The following is a 24,419-nucleotide window of genomic DNA, read 5'->3' as shown; positions in this document are numbered from 1 at the left end:
TATAACACAATTTTGTATTTGAGACAATGGAGTCCAATTTTGTTGACAATTCCCAGTAGATCTTGGGATCTTTATAGCACTGCCTTAGCATTTTTTTCCTGTCAATCAGAGTCAGGATCACGTAAACTGGGCTTACATGATTTGTCAGTGCCTTTCAAACTGGACTTCCTAAATATTAAATGCTTTAATTAAAAAGGCAACTCATTCTACCAACTGGGCAACAAGGACCAAACACAAATGAATGAGCTGATAGAATGAGCCTCCTCACTTTAAAACACTTATTACATTGGTAGCTGATCCTGTGAGCAGCTCAAATAGTCAAAATTAAGCATATTACTTGGCTGAGGACGCTGAAGCCCATCAGAGAAGCAACCATGAGTACCATAATAATTTGACTGGTAGAGCTGGTTGTGGGATAGTACGCAGCACAGGGTGATAGGCTGTCAGAAGCAATCCATGACATTAACAATGATATTTTCAGAATATTTTGATGCTATGAAAGATATGTCATAAATATGACCCCGCCTCAAACATGAGGCGAATCTTTCTTTCAATATTACCTGGACCACCCATGGGTTGCACTCAGACTATCTGAGAATTGTAAGGACTCGACAAGCAGGCTTTTCGTCAATGTGTCATGTAAATTTTTATTAAGAAACACGTAAATATAATTACAGAAAAAATTTAAAAAAAAAAAAAAAAAAATCAAACAAAGACAAGCTTTAAAGGTTTTTTAAAAAATCCTGAAGGACAACAACATAAAATAAGGAAGTATGATCAAGTAGAACTGTCCTCACATCTTCATCTTCCTCATTATCATCTGTGGGATTTAAAAGGAAAAAGAATTGATTAAACCAAAGCTTACAGAGAAAAACATTGAAATACAACATGATTTTGACATTAGCAAAAGCTGAAAGTGTAAGTATTTGTTGTTAGTGTTAACTTGAGGAAAATATGTGGACACCCCTTCCTTTTAAGTTGATGCATAAAAGAAACACACCGTGAGTTTCTATGAAGTGAGAACCCTCAACCAACCTTTAAAAAATACCATTATAAGAACCAAATCCCCATGAACTAAATTAAAATTACATTTATTAACCTTTTACGACTTCCAGCAAGGGTTTTCTTCATTTACAGACAGACTTCTGAAAACAGTGTTCAAATTCATCAATTACTGAGATGCAATGACTGAACACATATTCCAGGCAAATTCTTTAACTAATAGTAACCTCAGTAGTAGTCCCACTAACTGTGGACACAAAAATTATCAAGTATAATCAACACCTCTAACCAAGTGTCAACAAAAGTTAATAATTACACACTTCTTCAGCTTTAGACTTGATTATAAGATGTTAATGATTTCATTTAAAGTTGTTAATGGTTTAGCTCCTAGCTATACTTGTGAATTGCTGATCCCCTACAAGCCACATTATTATCATTATTAGTATTTATAATACAGCGAAAATGAACCAGTAAAACAGCAATGTAAATAGTGCAGGTTTGAAAACATTCAAATAAGGTTTTGGTAATCATTTGAGGTAAAAATGTGAGAAATACTGAATGTACATTTCAAATGTGGGTGTGCACCATTTCAATTTAGCAAACAAAACAGCACAAGCTGCTTACAACTTGAATGGACAGCTCTGTGCGACAGGTGAACAAACCATATTTATCAAAAGAGTTGTAAGTAATCCAGACTATTAACATATCTCATATGGCTCATTGTGGCTGAATACCAAATGAGAAAGTTACTGAACTGTCTCTACCAACAAAAATAAAAAGCTGCTGTTTGACTGTCAGCTGATAAAAATTCTCCATCATACCCACTGCCTCATATGCCACCTGCACTCCATCTAAGCAGCGGTTCCTACGCTTGCCAATACATAACAAGCTGCATGTTGGGATGGGCAGATCAAGTTCAATCAAAAAACTCAAAAACCAAAGAATTAGCTAAAAATTATTATTCAATTGTGCCCAGTAAACCCTGAATGGATTGTCTCTGTGTGTTTACCTTGCGAGCACTAGCAGTCAGTCCAGGAGACTTTGCAGTCCTGCTGGTGGTTTGTGGAGATTTCTGTCCTTTAGTAACTCTGCCAGCTCGTCCCACTCTAGTGTGAGGATTTCCTGAAGGTATGTTTTCTTGGTATTTGCGTGCACTTTTCTGAGCAGGCGACTTTGAACTTTTTCCTGGGGATTTTCTGGTGGAGCTGCGTAGTTTGTTCAGCCCCTTCTTCAGGTAGTTGTTGGCTTTAGGGGTGTTCTCAACAGTGAACATCATAGACTGCCTCCGCTCAGCCTGAGAGAATAACACAAGAAAAACTGTTGCATGAAAAAAAAAATCATGTGTACAATTGAGAAAACTGTTTTCAATCCACCAGTCAATTCTAGGTGTGTGTGTGTTCCTGTGCACTATATATTACACTCACTGGACTGAGGGCAGGGTGAAGCTGAGAGCTGGAAGGACCACTGTTCACATTCTTGTTTTTGGGGGTTAGGGGGAAGCAGCTGGCCTTCATCTTTTTCTGTCAAATTGAAATAAAAACAAATGTGGAAAAGAGACAAAAAGAGTATCAGGAAGTGAGATCTATAAAAATCTGCAATTTTTTGAATTACGTTTACATGTGTAAACATGTGTAGACAGGGTTAACAGTAAGTATCAGAAAACAGTAAATTCTGAACTCTAAACCTCTAAAGCAATTACATTATACATAGCTGTAAATTAAAGCAAAATGCACCTAAGAAAAACATTTATGTTGAAGGAAAAAAAAAACAATTACAAGGAAAACATTATGTTACACATGATATAACAAATATGTGTGTGAATATTAATAAAACAAACCTCAGGCGTAGTGTTATGTACAGACAATGTAGATGAAGACCGCTTTGTGCCTTTCGGGCTTCTCAGCTGAGAGGAGCTGATTGTCTTTGATGGCAGCTGGCCGGGCATCAAGGACAGACGAGAACGAGTATTGGCTGCAGCACCTGACGGTCCCATCATGAGAGAGTGCCGGTGGGAAACGAGAGAGTCTTGCAGCTGCCCAGGCATCATGGACGCCCGACGGATTGTGTCAGATGGGTCACCTGTACGTAGTTCTTCATCTGTGAAAATGAATGCACCGCCACGGCCAGTCTAGAGGAACAGACAGGGAGGGATTACATGAAACTACTGGGAAAAGAATGAAGGGCACAAAGTGCAACAAAAATATTTAAAGCTGCCATCTTAATTATTCAGCATGTTCAAACTAGGGGTTTCACCGGCCACTCGAAAAGTCAGCTGCTGCAACCACTGGTCAGCGTTGTGGGTAGTAGTCTAGGTAATATGATTTTAGCCAGAATCACCAGATTTACAGTAGTAAATGAGCAACTGTATGCCTGGTGTGTTTACTGTGTGTCCAAGTGTCCCTCTCTCCTCACCTCAGACTCCACAGGGTAGCTGCTCTTTAGATGAGGAAGGCAGGCCTTATTCCTGCTCTGGAGCTCAGCAATCCTCATCCAATCTTCAGGCGCTCCCTCTGGCTCGTTCTCTGCCCCCACACAAAATGTACTAGTGGCTGAAGACAGACAGATATAGAAAAAAGTTACATACACATCTTTGAAAAATCTCAGTTCTTGACTACTGTAACTGTATACTGATCGGTTACCATTAATCAATAACTCGTTTGAGCTGCAGTCCTAAACACTGATGATTTAAATCATTAATTGGGAAGCACCAGAGTTGACTCTCTGTCTATCTGTAATAGAACCGTGATTGAAATGTAGGCTATTGCAATGCAGTCATCACGGTCAGTTGACATGGTTTGCTGCTCCAGTGCTGAAGTGCTAATTCAGCTAAACTACTCTTAGTGTTCTCTTACACTTGTACTACCTCCTCTACCGCCATACCGGGTGACTGACTCTTTGGCTGTGAGGAAATGTAATGTTTTCACATCATCGTCTTATAGGTAAGACACGAGAACCATGCAGGCTGTTACAAGAGTCAAGTGTGAGGCAGCTTCTGTGGACGAGTTGCATTGTACTTTAAGTGGGGGAAGGCAGTGAATAATACTATGCTCATAATCATAGCTAAGGTTTAATGAAGAAAAAAAAACATCACAAATAATGTTGAATGCTTATAAGAGCATGGCAATTTAAAATGCAGAATATAAAATGCACCATTGTGGCCTGCTAATATGGATAACCCAGGTTTCTAATGACATTCATGTTTCTTGAAGTAAAGTGGAGCTGTAAACAACAACCAGTTATCTGGGCTTCAGGATATGAAGCATTTTCAGACAACTTCCTGATAGAACTACAAAGATTGGTTAATTAACTGATAGAAAGAAATTTAATCAGCAATCAGCACCACCTATTAGGAAGAAATGCCAAACATGTGATGGTGCCAAGTTCCCAAATGTATTTGAAAATTTATTTGAAAAGCATTTTCTTCTTGTCTTGGTCTTATACACTATAGTGAATTGAATATCATCAATGATAATCATTAATTGCAGGCCTAAATCTATATTACCCACATGCAGTTGAGAAAGATAAATGAAATGTAACCATTTTCCCTTGTAGAATCCTGCCCTGCATATTGTTTTGTTTTTTTCCCCAGCCTGACCTCTCAATTTTTCACCTTTCCACACAACCTCCTGTGAGTCAACCAAGTATCTACTTACTCTGTGAATTGATTGTGCTCCGTCTGAACCCTGGAAGACCAATGAGTTGATCGCTGGCAGCGCCCGTCATTCTGGCAGGTGTGTCAAACAGCTCCATTGACACGAGTCGTGCAGAGTGAGCACTGGAGAGGTTTGGGTGGGAGCGAGCTGAGACCAGACTGTAGAAAGTGTCATCACCTTCATTGCAGCCTGGGGTTTTCTACGGATCAGAGTTAAACAAACAATCACTTATGGCTACAGTGATACTGCAGTGAGAGTGTGGGGATGTTTTGAAAGGACATCTTAAAAGATTCAAGTTTGCATTTTTATACTCCTGGCGTTCTCATTAAAAAAAAGGTAAAACAACATCTTTGTCAAAGATAAGTATTTTAAACAAATTAAGAAAAAGAGTTACAGAGCCAAACAATTATGTACAGCTGGACCCTCAAGATCCACAAAGTTTTCCAACTTCATTGGCATAAAGACTACATTTCAGAAAAATTGAGAATCACTATGATTATTAAAATGTACAGTGATTGTTCAAAGTCTTCAGCAGTGTGTGTGCAATACTGTGAACATGCTAAACATGCAGTGTGTAGATGAGTTTCCACCACCTTGGTCATAGTGATGTTTATAACCTGCGTGGTCCTGCGCCGTTTGACAGATGAAGTTGGATTTTTGAGGGCGGAATCCAGTTCCATTTTGTTGTCTGTACTGGTCCTAGGTGATGAAAAGGAAAACAATAGTTAATACCAAGTATGGAAGAAAAAAATTTGATTGTGGTTCCACTAAATTCAGGATATTGTTTGTATAAGGAAGAATGAATTACCTGTGCAAATAAAAAAAAAAAAAAGAAAATAAATAATCTAAATACCACCCAATTATGACCTCTAGAGGAGCTGCAACTTAAGTAACTATTTGTTGCTGCATGTGGTTCAACATATGAAGCCTGGAGTCAGGACAACTATTTTCATTTGGGTTGGTTAGACTGAAATTTATTTTAGATTTATTTTAGATTTATTTTAAAATTTCCATCCATTTTACTTCCTTTTTCAAGTGATATCATGTTATTCTTATCAGATATATGATTAGAAATGCTAGAAAGCAGATAACATACTCAGTCCAAATAAAAGAATTTAAAATGGTCTTGAAGAGCATTGCTTTGCAATCATACTGGTGTTTAGGCTGGATGACAGGGAACTTCAAACATACAGTATTATACCTTTTTATACTACGTTTAAAAACTGACTGGACTGATTTTGACTAAAATCCTAAAATCTCACAGGAATACAACTGAATTTTCCAAAATACATGTTGACAAAATAATGTAGGACACTGAATGCATTTGCAATTCAAAGACACCACAATTTTAACAACTATGCGACATACCTGTTAATCTGTCTAGTGTTTATAGGTGTGAAATACAGTGTTTCCAATGAATCCGCCTGTAGACCCCGACGTTTGGCTGCCAAGCGCTCTGAACTGCGAACAAGTGGTGTGCTTGATTCATCAGGTGCTGAAAGTTTCCTGCAAAAGGTAAGAAACAGTGTTGTGCAATGTGAGAAATCACAACAAATTACCACTATGCATCTAATGTAAGATTTTATTGCTACTCTGCTTTTCCCAGGTTTTGTTTCTTCCATGTTCATATTGTTGGTGCAGGAAAAAGGGCAGGCTAAAAAACCAACTTTCAGCGATGTCTTGGGAAAAATGGGCATTCCTTGAAAACTAACACCAACCATACCAAAAGGTCAAGTCATTTTCATTTATAAAATTCTAAAAACTCACACGGGTGAAAAGTAGGCACTAGATTAGCTTGAAATTGAGTTTAAAAAAATATATATTTTAATATTTAAAAATATTCAATTCGAACAATTTTGGGTGAAAAACTATTGAGAAATGTGAATGCTTTGAGCAGTTTTAAACCACAAAGCAGCTCTTTAGAGGATTGGTGGACCTGTAATATGTTTCTATACATTTAAAAAAAGAACTAATAAAATAGAAATGGCTGGATTTCATAACACTGTACAGAATTCTATGGTCCTTTTTTCATTATACTTCTCTGGGAGGAAAATTACCTTGTGTTGTTCAGAGAGTCTTCCAGAGAGCTCTGGTCCAGGCTATCAGAGCTCATGGTCCTCTTCACCCTCATCTGAATACTTGAGCGTGTGTTGGGAATGTCCAAGTGACACAAGTCTGTTGCACTTCCTTCATTACTATGAATCTTATTCTGTACCCGCAGAATATGGTCAGCATTGGCCAGCTAAAAGGTGGACAAATGTAGTGAGAAATCAGGGTTAAATGTGTGAGTGTGTACTCATGCTCACTCCTTTCAATTCTCTTCGAAATACAATACCAACCTGTGCCTTCAAATTGGCCACTGTGTTCAAAAGTTTTTTCTCACTGGTTTGGGCCTTCTCCAAATCCCGTTGAAGTAGCTTATTCTCCGTGGTAATAGCGTTTACTTCACTCTCTTTAACTTCTAAGGAATGCTTGAGTTCAGCCACCTCCTGTTGGCTTCCCTGGAGAAGCTGCTTCTTGGCATTGTAATGACTCATTGCTTTCTCCATCTGTGGCATTGTGATGATAAAACAATTATTTTAACATCAGTGTTTCGTTCCAGACTGCTCATCAGATAGCAAACAGATCAATCAACCATCAATATACATGACAGTGTGATGCAGGAACAAAACTAATTGATGTCACTGGTCAATAAGAAACAGGAAGAAATTAAAAAATGTCCAAATAACTTTTGACTGAAAAAAATGAAATGTACACAGAGATATGTGTGAATTTGGATTGTTTTGTGATTTGTGGTTACACAAACCTGTCCCTTGTAGTGTTCTGCAGCCTCTGATTTAGATGAGAGCTGTAGCTGTAGGTCTCTCTTCAGCATCTCAATATCTTCGGTTTTTTCATTCTCTTTCAAGAGTTTCTCCTTCTCTCTTTCTCTCTTCAATATTTTCAGTTCCTGCTCTAGCACAGATTTCAGTTTACAGGAGGCTGTGTTCTCTCTCTCTATGGCCTGCTTGGCTTGAGCAAGTCTCTCCTTCTCAAAGGCCATGGCTTCAAGCTGTTTCTCGAGAGATTTTTGACCCTTTTCTGCCTGATGTATCCTGGCCATGAGTACTTCTTTTTCCTGAACAAGAGCCTCTTTTTCCCTGAGAGTGACAACCTGCAGCTCGTGCACATCCTCTTTCAGTCTGAGCTCTGCAGCATGTCTCTCTCTGTGTTGGTTCAGCTCTGCATTTACTGAGATGAGCTGCTGCTGGAGGAGGTCTATCTGCTCAGCGGACTCCTGTTGAGTTTTAAGTAACATCTGCTCCTTAGCCAGAAGTTTCAGAGATATGTTATTCACTTCCCCTTTCAAATCCTGGATCTCATGTTGAAGAACATTTGTCTGTTTGGAGCTCTCCTCCTTTATCTCAGCCAGAATTTTCTCATTGGCTTCAGCTTCCTCTTTAGCCTTTTGTAACAAGTCAGCTTGGGCAGTGACCTCCTCTCTGAGAGTGTTGAGATTTTGGTCTTTATCAGCTATGAGTGTGTTGACAGCAGACAACTCTGTCTGGAAGATCTGAAGCTTCTCTTCAGCCTTGAAGAGGAGGCTTTCTTTGTTACTCTGAGATTCTTTTAGTTTTTGAATCTCTTCTTCACATTGAGTCAACACATCTTCCTTGGACTGCATATTTTCCTCAGCCTTCCTCAGTGAGGAACCAAGAGTCTCCACCTGTTTCTTCAAACCTTGGAGTTCTTGATTTAGCAAATCCGACTGCTCTGAGCTGTCAGTCCTCCGCAGTATCATCTGTTCCTCTTTAGCTTGGATTTCTTCCCTCATGCTCCTGACCTGATCGTCAAAATGAGACAGTTGTTGCTGCAGAAGCTCCTTCTGTTGAGCACTCTCCTGCTCCTGCTTGTTAAGCATAACTAGCTGGGTCTGAACCTTCTCCTCAGCCTTTGTGAGAGAGTCAACCATGTTATCTAGTTGGTTTTTTAGACATCTGATCTCTTGCTGTAGCATGTCAGAATGTGAGGAGCCCTCTTTCTTTAGTGTGACTAGTTGTTCCTCTTTAGTCTGGATCTGTTCTCTAAGCCCTCTCATCTCCTCCTCAGATGTTGTCAGCATGTTTTGATGTGTATCCTTTTCCTGAGAAATCTCCAATTCTTTTTGAATCAGCAGATTTTCTTTCGCCTGAACCTGCTCTGTTGCAGCCTTCAGTGATTCACTCAAACTTTCCACTTGATTCTTTAGAGTCTGGATCTCATTTTGTAGCACTTCTGACTCCTTGCAGTTCTTAACTTTTAAAATGTCTACCTCATCTTCTTTAGTTTGGATTTCCTCCCTCAGCTGATTTAACTCCTCTTCAAGGACTGCACTGTGATTTCTAAGCGCCTCAATCTCCAAAGTGCTTTCCTGCTCCTGCTTGGCGATCAAATATTCTTTGGCTTGAACCTGGTCTTTGGCGACCTCAAGAGAATTGCTCATGCTTTGTATTTGTTTATTCAGGCCCTCAATCTCCTGCTGTAGCAATTCAGAGTCTGCAGAAGTCTCAGTCTTTAGCTGAACCAACTGTTCCTCCTTGGCATGAATCTCTGCGTTTAGCTTCTTCACCTCATCTTCAGACACAACTAACTGCGCCTGGAGTGCCTCCATCTGCTCAGTGTTCTGCAATTGCTGTTTGGCAAACAGATTTTCCTGTGATTGCAAATTGTCCTCACCAGACCTCAGTGAGGAACTAAGACACTCCACTTGTTTCTTTAAATCACAGATCTCTTGATGCAGCAGTTCTGACTGCTCTGAACTTTGATTTTTTAACACGTTCATCTGTTCTTCTTTAGCTTGGATCTCCTCCTTTATGCTCCTTACCCTGTCTTCAGAAGCAGACAGTTTTTGGTCCAACAGCTCCTTCTGTTGAGCACTCTCCTGCTCCTGCTTTTTAAGCATAACTAGCTGGGTCTGAACCTTCTCCTCAGCCTTTGTGAGAGAGTCAACCATGTTATCTAGTTGGTTTTTTAGACATCTGATCTCTTGCTGTAGCATGTCAGAATGTGAGGAGCCCTCTTTCTTTAGTGTGACTAGTTGTTCCTCTTTAGTCTGGATCTGTTCTCTAAGCCCTCTCATCTCCTCCTCAGATGTTGTCAGCATGTTTTGATGTGTATCCTTTTCCTGAGAAATCTCCAATTCTTTTTGAATCAGCAGATTTTCTTTCGCCTGAACCTGCTCTGTTGCAGCCTTCAGTGATTCACTCAAACTTTCCACTTGATTCTTTAGAGTCTGGATCTCATTTTGTAGCACTTCTGACTCCTTGCAGTTCTCAACCTTTAACATGTCTACCTCATCTTCTTTAGTTTGGATTTCCTCCCTCAGCCGATTTAACTCCTTTTCAAGGACTGCACTGTGATTTCTAAGTGCCTCAATCTCCAAAGTGCTTTCCTGCTCCTGCTTGGAATTCAAATATTCTTTAACTTGAACCTGGTCTTTGGCGACCTCAAGAGAATTGCTCATGCTTTGTATTTGTTTATTCAGGCCCTCAATCTCCTGCTGTAGCAAATCAGAGTCTGCAGAAGTCTCTGTCTTTAGCTGAACCAACCGTTCCTCCTTGGCATGAATCTCTGCGTTTAGCTTCTTCACCTCATCTTCAGACACAACTAACTGCGCTTGGAGTGCCTCCATCTGCTCAGTGTTCTGCAATTGCTGTTTGGCAAACAGATTTTCCTGTGATTGCAAATTGTCCTCAGCAGACCTCAGTGAGGAACTAAGACACTCCACTTGTTTCTTTAAATCACAGATCTCTTGATGCAGCAGTTCTGACTGCTCTGAACTTTGATTTTTTAACACGTTCATCTGTTCTTCTTTAGCTTGGATCTCCTCCTTCATGCTCCTTACCCTGTCTTCAGAAGCAGACAGTTTTTGGTCCAACAGCTCCTTCTGTTGAGCACTCTCCTGCTCCTGCTTTTTAAGCATAACTAGCTGGGTGTGAACTTGATCCTCAGCTGTTCTGAGAGAGTCATTCAGACTTTCTACTTGGCCTTTTAGACCTTTAATCTCTTGCTCCAGCAATTCAGCCTGTTGAGAACTGTCATTCTTTAGCATAACAAGCTGCTCATTTTTGACCTGTATTTCTGCATTTAGCCTCTGAACCTCCTCTTCACAGGTTGTGACCTGCTGTTGGAGTACTTCCCTTTGCTGGATATTCTCTTGTTGGGTTTTAGCCAGTAAATCTTGCTTAAGTTGAATTTCCTGCTCAGCCTGTTTGAGAGATGAGTTAAGGTCTTCCACTTGGACCGTTAAGGTTTGGATTTTGTCATTTAGAATTTCTTGCTCATTAGACTTCTCCAGAAGTAATTTGGCAAGCATTTTCTCTTTTGCTTGAATTTCATCTTTGACTTTTTTGGTTTCATCTGTAAGAACAAAAGCTTCTTCTTTGAGACTGTTAATTTGTTGGTCTTTGTCAGCCAAGAGAGAACTGGCAGCAGATAATTTTGTCTCAAGATCTTTCACCTTTTCATCAGTCTCTCGGAGAAGGTCTTCCTTCTCTTTCTTAGTTTCTTTTAGTTTTTCAATTTCTTGTTCACAAGCAGCAATATGGTGCTGTAGTCTGGTCATCTGCTCAGTTTTCTGTTGTTCAACTTGCTCAAGTTGAAGCTTGAGATTCTGGATCTCTTGTTGAAGGACTGCTCTCTGCTCAGTGATTTCCTTTTGCAACTTTTCCAAAATTTCATCCTTGGCTTGAATTATTTCTTCAGTGTGGAATTTCTGTTGCTTAAGGAGTTCTTTCTGTTGAGTAATTTCTTGTTGGTACTCTGCTAGCTGATCTGTTTTTGCCTGAATATCCCCCTCTGCCTTTTTCAGAGAGAAAAATGTACTCTCCAGTTCATTCTTCAAACTGCTGATCTCAGTCTCCAACAGTCTCTGGCAATTTAAGAAAATAAGTTAGTAACCATCTAATCCAAAATGAATTCTAAAAATTTGAGAAAAATGCAGACTATGCACTTTATCATATAATGTTATCTTTTACATAGAAGTGTGCACTTTACCTCCATTACAGGCCCCATATTCTCTCCTACTTCTTCCTTAGTGGCCCTGCTTATTTCATCCTCCAAACAGGAAATCTTTCCCTGGAGGATCTGAATCTGTTCAGTCAGGAGCTCCTGAGAAACAAAGAGTATAACATAGTGCATTATATCCCCTTTGTGTAGATAGAACCCAGTTACTCCTTTCAGTTTTAGCTTATGAAGGTCAAACTGATGTCAACCTGACAGACCAATAGAACAAGGGTACTAGGATGTCCCTGCACATTAATGATTGTTTCTCAAGTGAGGGAACAAAGATCTACGAGTTGTTATTACATGATAAGTGACACATTTTGTAGTGTTTTTACATACCCAACATTTAAACTATAACATAATATTGTTATGTAACATAATTATTGATTTGAATCATTAGAAACACATACGATACCTTTTGAGCATTAGCTTGGTTGAGCTCAGACTGTAGGTTGCTTGTTTTGCTTGTCCACTCCTCCTGAACTGATGCTTGGGTTTCTGTCAGCCTGCCAACTTCTGCCTCAAAGATGGCCAGCTTTGAACAGACTGCCCTCATCTGGGAAAATATGGGGGGAAAAAGCATTTATAATCTGTTCTCAGTGAAAGCTTTGATATCAACATTCCAAGTAATGTGAAAGGGTTGCCACTAGTGAGACTTGACACCACCATCATCCGCATGTTAGCTTCAAGATAAGTTTGCTCATGTGGATATTTTCAAGGATGTAAGACTTATATGACTGTTATTGACTGCAAATCCCATAAGATAGAAATCAAAGATTCTTTTACAGCAAGAGAAACTTTGCAAGTGTCATTACCTGGGAGGAAAGTTCACCATTTTCTTCTGTCAGTTCATCCACTTTACGCTCCATAAGTGAGGATGTACTTTTGAGGTCTTTATTTTGCTTTAACATCTCATTAAGATGTATTTGTAATCTAAGACCAAAAAAAAGCAGTTTATTCACTTTTCCACCAAAGTCTTAGTGTTTCAGACATGTTTAGGTATGTATTAAATATTTTCTTCCGCATACAAAATGTGAGACTTGTTACAAATTATTATTTGCAATAAGTGTTGTTATCATTGTCATGCATTAATAAAATGCATGACAACGCACTTACAGTTAAAAAAAAAAATCTATATTTCAAAAATTGACTTAGCTCTGTCCTGTGCACTTACGTGTTGCTCTTGGTCTCGAGATCATTGATTTGTTCCCTGGTAACCTGCTCCCTGTCACCTTGATGTTCTTTCAGCTTATCCAAGCGGTACTGCAACTGGTTAATGTGACACTCTGAAGAAAACACTACATCTAGTTAACTACAGTAGAACTTTTACAGAATACCCAAAGTTTGTTAAACATTAGATGTCAATGAATCAAATCAAATTGTGAATCATACAAAAACACTTCGATGTTGTACCATTCTGTGCAAGGAGCGCAGTCTTGCTGATCAGCTCTCTCTCCAACCCATCTCTGTAGTCTCTCTCTTTGACCATCTGTCGTTGCATCTTTCTCAACTGAAATTTAGGGGTGTTCATAATATCCTGCAAAGGAGACTTACTGTGGGAATAAAAGCAGACAGACAAAGTAAAGATATATAATCAAAATGCTAACATCCCATGGACTTTGGATAAGGAATGACTGACATATGGCATGTGTTTTAGTCTTAATGATGATATGCCATTTTGTTATGGTGTGAAATCAAAGATCTTAGTTACTACAAGTTTAGCTAAACTTGGTGGATTAAACTGCTCATGCTGATAAAAAGCCTAACTATGAGTTTTCATGAAAATGAACACAAACAAAGCTGTTTTCTATTATTGACAAGCATGTGCATGATCACAAAACATTATTTCAAGAAACTGTAGTTTGTATTATTATAAAATGATCTTAATCACATTTGATTAATATGTTGAGCACTATGCTGGATAAATTCAAATCCACACTGATACCTGACTGAGGAAGAAGCCACAGTTTGCATGTCCACAAATGTGATTTTCTGTGTCCGGTGGAAGACGGGCGAGTCTTCATCTGAGAGCGAGGAGATTGTCGGCACACTGGAGGTAGAGGTGGTTGCTGATCGTGCAAATATTTCACGGGAAACAGGCAAACCTTTAAAGAGATAGGTTTTAACAAATTTACAGCTTGCACGTTAACTTTAAAGCAGAAAGCTTGTGTTATCCAGCAGCATTGTGTGTATGACACTAATTTTGCTTAATATGACATAACCAAGACAAGGAAGACATAAATTTGTGACTTACTTCTCCTTGCCAAATGGGCTTCAAGTCCATTGCTCAGATAAACACAGCCCTCACTCTCCATCACAAAGGAACCAGTTAGAATTGCTATCTCGCGCTAACAAACAAGAGGGGGAATATATATAAATTGGCACAGAATTAAATGGTAGCACAGCACAGAACATGATGAATAAAATGTTATGTATGTCTCAGTGGCTGATACAAGACAGAAAAACAGCTCTCTGCTTACCTCGCCATCACATTCCAACATGTTAAGAGTGCAGCGGTCGTTCATCATGTCATGGTACACGAGCAACAGAAGCACCTGGGCATATCACAAACAATGAGTAAGAACGGGTCTATGTTGTCTATGTTTTTTTTTTTTTTTTAAATATTTATTTCTTCTTTGTCTTGTACCTTTGCAATTTCTACAGTAAGATTGATGCCATCTCGTATGTTGTCCCAAGATAATGAAGTGCCTTTGGCTGCACTAAATCTGCAATCCCCTAATAAACAAAACAGATAAAGATATGTTCATTCTCAAAGGACAGCATTATTCAACATCTGTCTGCAAGATATTCAGAGTAACTTAAGCAAAACAATGGTTCGTAGGGTGTGTTCTTTACACCCTGATATCACTGACCAGCACAATTACAGGTGCAACAGGGCACAACCAAGACCACACCCAACAGTGATGGGAGGTGTGGTGAAAGGAGCAAAACATATTGACTTGAATAAAATCTGATAAAGAAACTCACTTTCCACAAAGTCTGAAATGAGTTTGAACCGTTGCTCAATGGAATGACTGAAACAGGGGTTGGGTTCTTTCTTCCTGAGATGACACAAAGACAAAAAAAAGAGAAAAATGGAAGGTTCATTCCAAAGAAACGCCAGCTTTACACCTAAAAAACCCACTCACAGGAGAGGCCATGTTTAAAATGAAAAGTAAGGCTGGTTAACAGTCAATGACCCTTCCCATGGTTACAAATACAGTACCAAGCATTTCAACACATTGGCTTCTACTTACAGCATATAAACAACTTTCAGTAAGATTGTCCCATCTTGTAGATCAGGGACAGTCATTTCTCGGTCGGATAGTTTTATGCTGTTGACCTGTAAATAGTTTGAAAAGTCGGTTCAATACAACTGCAACTATTCAACGTTAGTTAGCCTTGCTGGACTCAACGTATTTACACCATATGACTAATGTTACTATCAACTTACCCAGCCGAGAAGAGCTTTAACACCCATGTTAATCGCCATCTCGGCTGACCCTTTATCTCAAAGGGACTTCAACCTGGAAGAGAAAAAACAACGTCTAAACAAGCTTGTCTAGCTAGCGATGCCAATCTAGCAAATGGGCACATCTTAATTTAGCCACGGTCGTTACCGTTAACATATTTCCATCTATTGTAACTCACCTTAAAAGACAAGGACTTTGGCCACTGTTCTGTGTATTTATTCCAGTGTTTTTTCTCTGAAGTTCTCTGAAGAGAGGTGCAGACACTGCTACTACATGAAGCTACAACTGTGAAATAAACAGTTCTGAGACAACGCACAATATTCAAAAAGGGCTGTGGAGATTGAACCAGCCAATCCGTTCCCATGTATCGACGCATCAGAAAAGAGGCGACATTGATTGGTTTAAAGGCTGTGCGTCACTTGAACAATGCGCTCGTTACTTACGCCGGGGCGGTCGGTGAGGAAGTTAGCGGGGAGACGCCACTAAATTAAAGTTTCGATTTCACCCTCCCCTCGCAGTCTTTCAATATTACGATTGTTTTATTTGTTTTGTCTTATGTTTGTGTGGCATTAGTCTCAGTAGTCAAGTTTCAGCTGCTCGAACCTGTCTTAATAAAATCTATGGGTACTGACTCCGCAATCCCTGATGAATTTCGGAGTAGCCTACGCCTGTCAAAATGTGTCAAAATGAAAAGGGATTTCCAGCACGCGCGCGTGCGTATTACTTACTAAACTAACTGTTTGTATTTTTACAAATGCTCATATTGTACTGAAATCCTGTTAGAATACGCAGTCCCATCGTATTCTAACATAACTACAATTCCCATAACGTACCTTTTTGTTTCCTTGGAAACATGTCGTGTTGTCTCTCGTACAGGTAACTAGCTAAATCGACTTTGGGCTTTCCAAATAACGTAAGAAAAGTAGCGTGTTTCCATTACTTGCTTAACACTGTGGGTAAGTGTATGATATTTGTGATAGATCCGTAATTAATTAAGATAGGTCAGTAACTAAAAATTTGGTCAAAATGGTTGATTTGTTAAAGCTTGGCTTGTCTGTGTATTGCGTATACAATGTTATGATGAAGCCTTTGAGAATTAGTATCTCTGTCAGTTCACTCACCTGTAATTTGTCATAACGTCACTATCCTCCCAACAGGTGAGTGAACCTTTTACAGGTATGACTATGTATGGAGCTCCTGTGGATTTATCTTTTAAACACATCAGCAGTTTGGCAGGTAGTACTGTCATATTCCTCTAAGGTTTTTCTCTCCTTATATTCACACTAATGTTTATGTCCTGTATTATCACACAACATTATTACAGTTGTAATGGCTGCATATTACAGTGTACTGCAGTATAGCCACTTAATTATAACCCAGAAATAAGTTTTTTAATATATCAAAATATTGTATGTAGTTTTTGCTAAACTTGTACATATAGGCTGTATTATTTTTCTCTAAGTGGATGCATGTACAGTATAACCAAACAACTCATTCCATCATCAAGCCAGTACCTAATATTCAATATTTCTTATACTTGTGGTCTCAGATGCATGGACAGAGGAACCCACCAGTGGCCTACGGCCTCTAAAGAGAAATTCAGAGATGAAGTACCAAAGCCACTCACTGCGTCTCAATAATAACAACATCACTGACCTTCATGACCTCCAGAAGACTGTTAGCGACTTCCTGGCTGAGCCATTACAGCTTGCCTGGCTGGACCTTTCATTCAACCAAATCACACATATAGAACATGTGAGCTTTCTTTGTATGCCGTGTTTGGGTGCGGTCTTCCTCCTTTTACTGTCGTATCAATTATAGAGATATCTGTTTATCGACACCACTCACATCTTTTTTTAATAATGCAGGAGTGATTCTTGTTAGATTAAACGTCTGCAATACGGATGAATATGTGTATTTGTGTTCCAGGTTTTGTGTGAGCTGCGTGAGCTGCGTGTGTTGTATCTTCACGGTAACAGCATTTTTATTCTGTCAGAGGTGGACAGACTGGGAGTGCTGCCACATCTACACACCATCACTCTACATGGAAATGTCATTGAAGCCAACAAAGCTTACAGGTGGAGTCTGTCTTTGAGCAAAGTTATCCCAACATACATCACACACACACATCCTGCACAAACATAATATGTCTGGTTGTACGATACCTTTACTTAACAGATATTGTTTTGTACAACAATATTATTGAGCATAGCGACAGTAGCACCCAGCAGCACCCCCATAGCTGCTGGATGTTTGCATACAGAACAGAACCAAAAACAGAGTCAAAGTCAGCACCTTATACTGTCATACACTTCAGAGGTGTAGAGTGAGGGACTACTCTTGCGCAAGAAGAGTGCAATTACATTGTGAGTGTGTGTGTGTCCATGTGAGACATGAATGCTTGGCAAGCTTGTAGGTGCATAATGTTCTAACAGGTGCTTAAATGTAAATCAAGCTCATATAACACGTCCTAGTCTGCATAGCAACACTACTTACAAACACACACAGCAAGAGGGCTGCTGGTTAAACCTGATTCCACTGAAAGGAAGAACCAATGCAGCTTTTTGATTAAATTGTATCGCAATTTCTAATATATGTGTAGCATCACTAAAGTAGAGATAATGCCAAGCAAAGAGAAACCTCTTCAGCATTCAGTTTGGATTTTTCTGTGAAGACACAGAAAATGTACATAAACGACATAGTCCACATGTATAAATTGTGCATGTCTTTCTGTGTTAAGGAATCGTGTGATTAATGCTTTGCCTCGGTTAAAGACAATGGACTTCAGTGCTGTAACACGGCAGGAGCAAGTCATGGCAAAGATCTGGCATCACAGCAACAACCACAGCAGACGCAAGGAAACTCTCGAGTGACTGCTCACTCATCTCCATTGTGGTGTGTTAAAATCATAGTTTCACTCAAATGACCTGTGCTCCACATCCACTGCTGAAAAACTTGTATAATATTGAATATGCTGTATGTTTGCCTGTATATATCTGGTCATATCTGCATTGTTATTGTTTTTTTTTTTTTATCTACTGATATGAACAATTTATTATTAGATAGTCCAAACAGGAGTCAGGGCTACAGCAATCCAAAACAGTCTGATAGTGAACAGTGAGTGATCCTGAGATATCGGCTCTCACATACTATAGATTCATGTCAATTCTTCAATATTGTTGCAAACATGGGTGTGGATTGTGGAATATTTTACATTTAACCTTGGCAGATGCTTTTATCCAAAGCAACTTACAAGTGAGGAACATCACTAAAGCTATGCTAATATTTGAATATTGTTATGGATTATCTTGCTGTAACAAAGAGAAGTAGTTATTATTGTCAGTGATGGTCTCTGAATTACTGCACCAGTTACTTCCCAGATATAAGCATGTGGATGTTAATATTTATTTAATAAGACGCAGGTGCTTATGTTGAAAGTCTTTAATGAATTAATTAAACCAAAAAAAAAAAAAAACAAACAAAAAGAAAAAAAAAAAATCTTAAAACTTTTTGGTACTAGCCTAAGATATTACAAACATATTTCAGGTAGTATTACACATTTGAGTAATAAACAAAACTGAAAAAAATGCCAAGAACCCCTTGCAAAAAGCTCAAATCAATTGCGTGGTTGAAATAATCACAGCCTGGCAGATCATCCCTTTAGAGACTGAAGAGCAGCTCACCATGCTCACTGCCCACGCATAGTCATGTGCTCTCCTGTGCTCTCCTGTGAAGAGCAAGTATACATTTAAAACACAAATAAATAATCACAAAAAGGTTTCGGATCATTTTATCTGCTGTAGTACATAGATTGTTAACGCCCCCCCTCCCAACTCCCCCACACTGCTACAATGGTTAGTTTCTGATTAATATGAACAACTCAATCATATTACAATCTGCGGCGAAAAGCTTTGCAGGCCTTAAAAGTGTTCGTGTTTCATAAAAACATTTGTAATCACCACAAGACTTTAGCCAATCCTGGCCAATGAACTCTCTACAAAAAGAAGAACTTCATACAATCCATCATCTGTTTTTATATTCAATCAGAAAATTCTGTACAAAGAAGGCATGAATACATGATATCTGTCCCTGCACCCTCTACACACCCAACTCCTTCATCTCTGTATGTCTCCACTGCTATTAAATATGTGAAGGTCTGGGATTTAAAGAGTCTGCCAGCTCATTATTTTAGTGCTAGAAAACTGCAGAGGACAAATTACTGTCTGTAAACTTGAGAACTTGTGCCCCAAGAAAGCTCCAGCCGTTCCCGCCCCCTTGTGACATTAGTAGGCCCACCCAGCACCCACCCAGCTTGTGTTTGCATCCTCACCCACCACAGGACACCAACCATGGACAGGTCACTCAACTAAAATAACAGATCACACCCTGGACAACAAATTACCAACCTGTTTCACTGTCAGTTTTTAAACATTACAGCTAAAAATGTCAAATGAAATTTACTCAAATCAGGTAAGTTCACTGATTCATGTTGATGCAGAGGGACACCAGATTACTGTAGGATGTTTGATACCCAGATCTTGCCAGCATACATCATTACAACCCTTTAAATTATAATGACAACTTTATCTTAATAGAAAACATATTCTTTTCCTTGATTCTGATCTTTACATATATCTTGCTGTGCAAGGAGAAACACTGGGGAATGGGCAGTGTCAGAACAGAGTTAAAGACACATGAAGTGCAAACTTTAAGCCCCGTTTCAAGTTTTTTTTATCCAGGTAAATGTTTAAACTACTCAACCACTGAACTTGCACATATGGTACAGTGATAATTTTGGTTATTCCATGCCAGAGAGATGAATCATTTCTCTTATTCCAGTAGAGATTGTATGTAAGTAAATACAGCAATATCAAATGCCTTGTGCCAAAAATCCTACAGCTCTGCCAAAGGTGAATATACTGTGCATTCTTCCATGCCTCCTGATAACAGTCTGGGGTGTAGAGCTAGCCTTGCTTAAGTACAGGCTAGGTAAACTAACAAAATAAAGACACTGAGACAACCGTTAAGAGAAATCACAAAGAAGAATGAACAATGATTTTTCCACAGCTGGTTCTGACAAAGCCTCTGATCTACACATTACATACAGTGGAGGCCTGGTTGTTGTAAATATGAGATCATACTCCAGTGCCCATCTACAGGAAACCATCTTCCATGATGACAATTTGTCACTGACCCATAATTAAGTACACTAGTGGACAGCCATATGGTGCAAACCTACATTGTCTCTGTCTTTGTAGCAGTTAGAGGCATAGCTAAGAAGCACAAGGACCAATATGCTTTAATAAATGGTGGGCTGGAGGGTGAGGATGCAGGAGTGACACAGAAAGAGCGGGATGGGAGGAACAATATGTAGGCCAGAGTCGCAGAATCAGGGAATGGCAAACTGGACGACCAGTTCTTCTTTAGCATCCACTTTGATTTGAGAGATTGCACTGTAAGCATAAGCTGCTATCTTGGACACCTGCAAAGAAAGAGGAAGACAGTTAGAGTTTATGTGAAGTGTACAAACTACCTCAAATTCCCAATTTCGCTGAGAAAAACAAGACTAGTCCAACAACAGACCAACGGGATATCAGGCAGACAAAAGAGGCAACAATGGCAAAGCATTAGATATCTTTAGGATCTATTTTAAGTCACACATTTCCTCACACCCCCCACTCAATGAAATACTATACAGTTCCACATGTAGTATACTGTTTCCAAAAGAGTATCTATGATTAATGCAGCCAACAAGGAAATCCCACATGACAAGAAGCAATGTATGCCAACGAATCTTCCGTGTGTGGTAGTGTATGATTACCTGCTGTACATCTGAGTATGGCACCAGGTCACTCGCAAGCACTTGGTGGGGCTGGCTGGTGAGGGAGGGGAGAGCAAGGGCTTTCTTCTGGGGCAGACTGTTACTCAACACAGCGAGCTTCGTACTGAAAAGAAAAAAAACAAAAACAGATGCTTACTGGAGCTGTTGCCCTGTCATTGCCCTGCAGTTTAGAGTTTATGTTTAAAACACAGTTTGTCCAGAAAACCTCACCTCAGCTCTTTAACCTGATTTATTTTAATCTGTACCTGTATTTCAGCATAAAAGTAGCTGCTGTGTTTGTTAGTATTCTTCAAACTTCCACTAGGTGTCACTGGATCTGAGGTTTAAGGTTACGCTAGAGGGGAAAGGTCTATGTTTCAATTTTTTTTTGGTTTTTTTTTTGTTCACTTCCCTGACCACCTTCTTGAGCCACTGGATTGGTGAGAACATTACAAAAACCATTTACAATTTCATTATTCCCACCCACAAGGGGTGTACCAACCAACCAGTATATGTCTCTGGATATACAGCTAGCTTTCTTTTTGGTAATATCTAAATCAACTCATTAATTCAAATGATGTACTTTTCCATTCTTTAATTTGATCAGGTACAACCAAAAAACAATGAAGCACCTCAGCAACTTCATATAGCAGCTATAGCACAGTGTTAAGCTGAAAATCTTGGAAACTAAGAAAGTTTCTTTTATTTTGCTTTAATTGATTTGAAGACATGATTTAGCTTGGGAATGACAACTATCTCCTGATGAGCGCATTGACATTCATTCCATTGAAACCAAATTTATGTCCAAACAGAGACCCACGCCCTTTCCACACCCACACACATAAAACAAAAACAACAACTGCAGAAGAGTGACAGCCTTCCATAACAATTATTACTTGACCACTCACTCACATACCTGTATTGCCGAGCTTTGTCCATGTATTCATGCTGCTCCATCATGACAGAGTCAGCTGCTGAGACATCAATGATGTTCCTGGCACAGAGGAAATAAAGTTTGGTTTATTAAAGGACAGATGATTTACTGTTTTATTATCAGGAAACACATGCTGAGTCTGGCTTGTCTATGGTTGCACGAAGAAGCGTCTTACTGTGCTGTCTTGTGGAGGATGGATGTGAGGAGGGCCTGTTCATCTGTCCGTGCTGATGGGACATTGGTAGTGATCCAGTCTGTCCCATTTGGAGGTTTGCTGACAGGGTTCGGGTGGGGGATCAGCGGCTTACGTTCATCAGGGTCCTAGAGCAGGTCAATCACAATATAACTGAATGATGATGATGATTCAGATCATGGCATTTTAACAATTTTTGTTACAATTGTGCAGCAACTCAAACCGTAGAAAGGAGTGCCAAAGGATGTGCTTATTAATTTTTAATTCAGGAACGTGATGAAATTGTAATAGTTGAGACTATAATATTAAACAATTGAGTATTTTGTGATCCGTTAACTGTGGTTTCTCCACTGGATACAAAAATTAAAGTGTTATGTTACAACATAACAATTAGATGTTGTGAAAAAAGTATTAGTTATCAAATAACACACATGGTAAAAACATCATTACAAGCCTTGTAGAAAATGTTCAAAGCTCAGTTCCCAGTTCTTGCACTCACAGAAAAACATTACGGGAGTCATGAACCAAGTTCCTTAACTAGGGTTGTTCATAACTAACAGCTTACAATACAAATTTTGACCAACTAATACTATCAGTTAAACAGTTAAAATATCCCAGAACATCAGTGCCATGTGAGAAGGGATTCTTTCCTGTCTGTCTGTCTGTCTGTCTGTGTGTGTGTGTGTGTGTGTGTGTGTGTGTGTGTGTGTGTGTGTGCATGCACAACTGTCAGCCCACCTTCAGAAAATAAATTCAAAATAAACATCCCTGTAGTCAACCACCCTCTCTAAATTGAATTACACCTGAAAAACAGTTGCAACTAATCCTATAGTAGTTCACTTAATGCAAGTAAAACCTGACTGAATCATTGAAAATAATCAAGTTGACATTGACTTGAACAAGCAGCACAATTCTATTAAGTGATGATAAATACAACCAAAAAAGCTAAATTTTCAGACTGATGCGCAATATATGGGCATAACACAATAGGAGAGGTTAAGAATTATTTCCATTGCACTCCAATTGCTATTGTTAAGATAAACTGCATGAGGAAAATATTCCGCATGAGGCTGAAAAGGAGCTGTTTCCGCAAACTAAAAATAGCATGGGAGTCATATGACATAGCATACATCAAAAACACGGTACCTAGAATATAAGTCACCTCTGTTGGTGGTGTACCTCTAAATGTCACAACTGAGGACTGAGTAATTTAGTAGTAACCCACTACTCTCCATGTTTCAGGAAAGAATTAAAATAACTAAAATATAAATTATCATTCCCTGCTGGTCGTAAAAGTGGCTGTAAATAAGCTGCCATTTGTAGTTTTCTTTCAAGCATGCAGATCTGCACAGCTCTTCATATCTATAACCATTTTTCATCTATGTGCCAACTTCCCAGGCTGCTTTGGACCAGGCCTTACCCGTAGGCTGAGGCTAATTAGCTAAAGCTACTTTATAGGTGTCATATAACTTTAACCAACAAAACAGCGGTCACTTGGTAACCTCGGCACAGTCCCTAAAATGCATTTTTATGTATTAAACATACTCTATGAATACAATTATATTAAACATATTGTTTCCTTAATAACCCATCTTGTATTTATCGGGACAGTTTTAGCCACTTAGCGGCTAACAGCTACCTGCTCTGTGGTCTCGTTCTCGCTGCTGTAACAGCAACCCATGGCAGCGTCCGAGGGTCGAAGCTACACAACCCCAGCTTCCCTGTTCTCCGTCAGAAATGGAGCCGTGTTTTATCCTCTCCAACAAACATAAAACTTCTTTCCTTCGCGGTTATGTGTTAGCTTCATCCAAAGGTAGGGAAGCTACTGTCAACAGCAGCTCCTCGGTCGAGCTATCACATGACAGCAGCTGTGGTGCAACAACACAACGACCACTTCCGGTACTTGAGAAGCGGCCGTGGCCTTCGTCATGTGATGGTGCAAATTTCAACCGTGAGATTTGTTAAATTAATAAATAGATAAACACAATAAACATATGAGCAAGATCATCATTTAATTTCAGTTCGAGGTTTCAGTTAAGTTACATAACTAGTGTAGGCTTTATTGTGCTTATGCTTATGCTGCACAACTAACCTACAGTAAAATGTGACCCACTGTAACCCTGGAAACCCAGGATTAAACATGAGGTTAGTTTGTCAACTCCAAATCCTGCCTGTAGTACAGGCCTCTGATGTGTCGTCTGACTGTGTTGTTGTGAATGTTGTCCTGTTGTGTGGTTCTTCCTGTCACTTGCCACTTCATTAGCATTGTCACAGTAGCATTGCACTAATACATAATGCATGTGCTTTGAGAAGAATGTGT

General features: G+C 39.3%; 3 protein-coding genes across 8 annotated transcripts; 1 reads left to right on the top strand and 2 right to left on the bottom strand.

Moving 5' to 3' along the window:
• Window positions 1–633: 633 nt before the first annotated feature.
• On the bottom strand, window positions 634–15,441 carry numa1 (nuclear mitotic apparatus protein 1). Of its 3 annotated transcripts, XM_023406645.2 has the most exons (25): window positions 15,330–15,441; window positions 15,133–15,205; window positions 14,936–15,021; window positions 14,667–14,740; window positions 14,326–14,414; window positions 14,159–14,233; window positions 13,933–14,026; window positions 13,624–13,783; window positions 13,092–13,231; window positions 12,853–12,964; window positions 12,494–12,611; window positions 12,094–12,234; window positions 11,670–11,783; window positions 7,462–11,544; window positions 6,995–7,204; window positions 6,713–6,897; window positions 6,024–6,161; window positions 5,249–5,354; window positions 4,656–4,854; window positions 3,415–3,551; window positions 2,840–3,130; window positions 2,427–2,522; window positions 2,012–2,296; window positions 1,100–1,145; window positions 634–820 (listed from the first exon to the last, which is right to left on the bottom strand). In XM_023406645.2, the coding sequence occupies exons 2-24, from the start codon at window positions 15,169–15,171 to the stop codon at window positions 1,128–1,130; spliced, it is 6,990 nt and encodes a 2,329-aa protein (XP_023262413.1). In that variant the 5' UTR covers window positions 15,172–15,205; window positions 15,330–15,441; the 3' UTR covers window positions 634–820; window positions 1,100–1,127. The 3 variants fall into 3 exon arrangements, with proteins under 3 accessions (XP_023262413.1, XP_023262412.1, XP_023262414.1); XM_023406644.2 differs by lacking the exon at window positions 1,100–1,145; XM_023406646.2 differs by lacking the exon at window positions 1,100–1,145 and having other exon boundaries at window positions 5,273–5,354.
• A 193-nt stretch (window positions 15,442–15,634) lies between these two features.
• Window positions 15,635–18,663, top strand: lrrc51 (leucine rich repeat containing 51). 4 transcript variants are annotated; one of them, XM_087174088.1, is made up of 5 exons: window positions 15,635–15,864; window positions 16,309–16,387; window positions 16,701–16,906; window positions 17,081–17,229; window positions 17,892–18,663. In XM_087174088.1, exons 1-5 carry the CDS (start codon window positions 15,772–15,774, stop codon window positions 18,022–18,024), a joined length of 660 nt encoding a protein of 219 aa, XP_087030214.1. In that variant the 5' UTR covers window positions 15,635–15,771; the 3' UTR covers window positions 18,025–18,663. The 4 variants fall into 4 exon arrangements, with proteins under 4 accessions (XP_087030214.1, XP_023262415.1, XP_087030216.1 ...); XM_023406647.2 differs by having other exon boundaries at window positions 15,635–16,027; XM_087174090.1 differs by having other exon boundaries at window positions 15,635–16,107.
• A 502-nt stretch (window positions 18,664–19,165) lies between these two features.
• On the bottom strand, window positions 19,166–23,971 carry lamtor1 (late endosomal/lysosomal adaptor, MAPK and MTOR activator 1). Its single transcript, XM_023406648.2, has 5 exons — window positions 23,739–23,971; window positions 22,082–22,227; window positions 21,889–21,966; window positions 20,973–21,096; window positions 19,166–20,633 (listed from the first exon to the last, which is right to left on the bottom strand). Exons 1-5 carry the CDS (start codon window positions 23,778–23,780, stop codon window positions 20,541–20,543), a joined length of 483 nt encoding a protein of 160 aa, XP_023262416.1. The 5' UTR covers window positions 23,781–23,971; the 3' UTR covers window positions 19,166–20,540.
• Between the last annotated feature and the right edge of the window lie 448 nt (window positions 23,972–24,419).

The sequence above is a fragment of the Seriola lalandi genome, unplaced genomic scaffold (genome assembly GCF_002814215.2).
Source record: "Seriola lalandi dorsalis isolate HSWRI2012SDOR001 ecotype SW California unplaced genomic scaffold, Sedor1 jcf7180002054313, whole genome shotgun sequence".
NCBI classification, from domain to species: domain Eukaryota; kingdom Metazoa; phylum Chordata; class Actinopteri; order Carangiformes; family Carangidae; genus Seriola; species Seriola lalandi.
The sequence above is the reverse complement of the archived record's forward strand: the minus strand, read 5'-3'. Positions and strand labels throughout refer to the sequence as shown.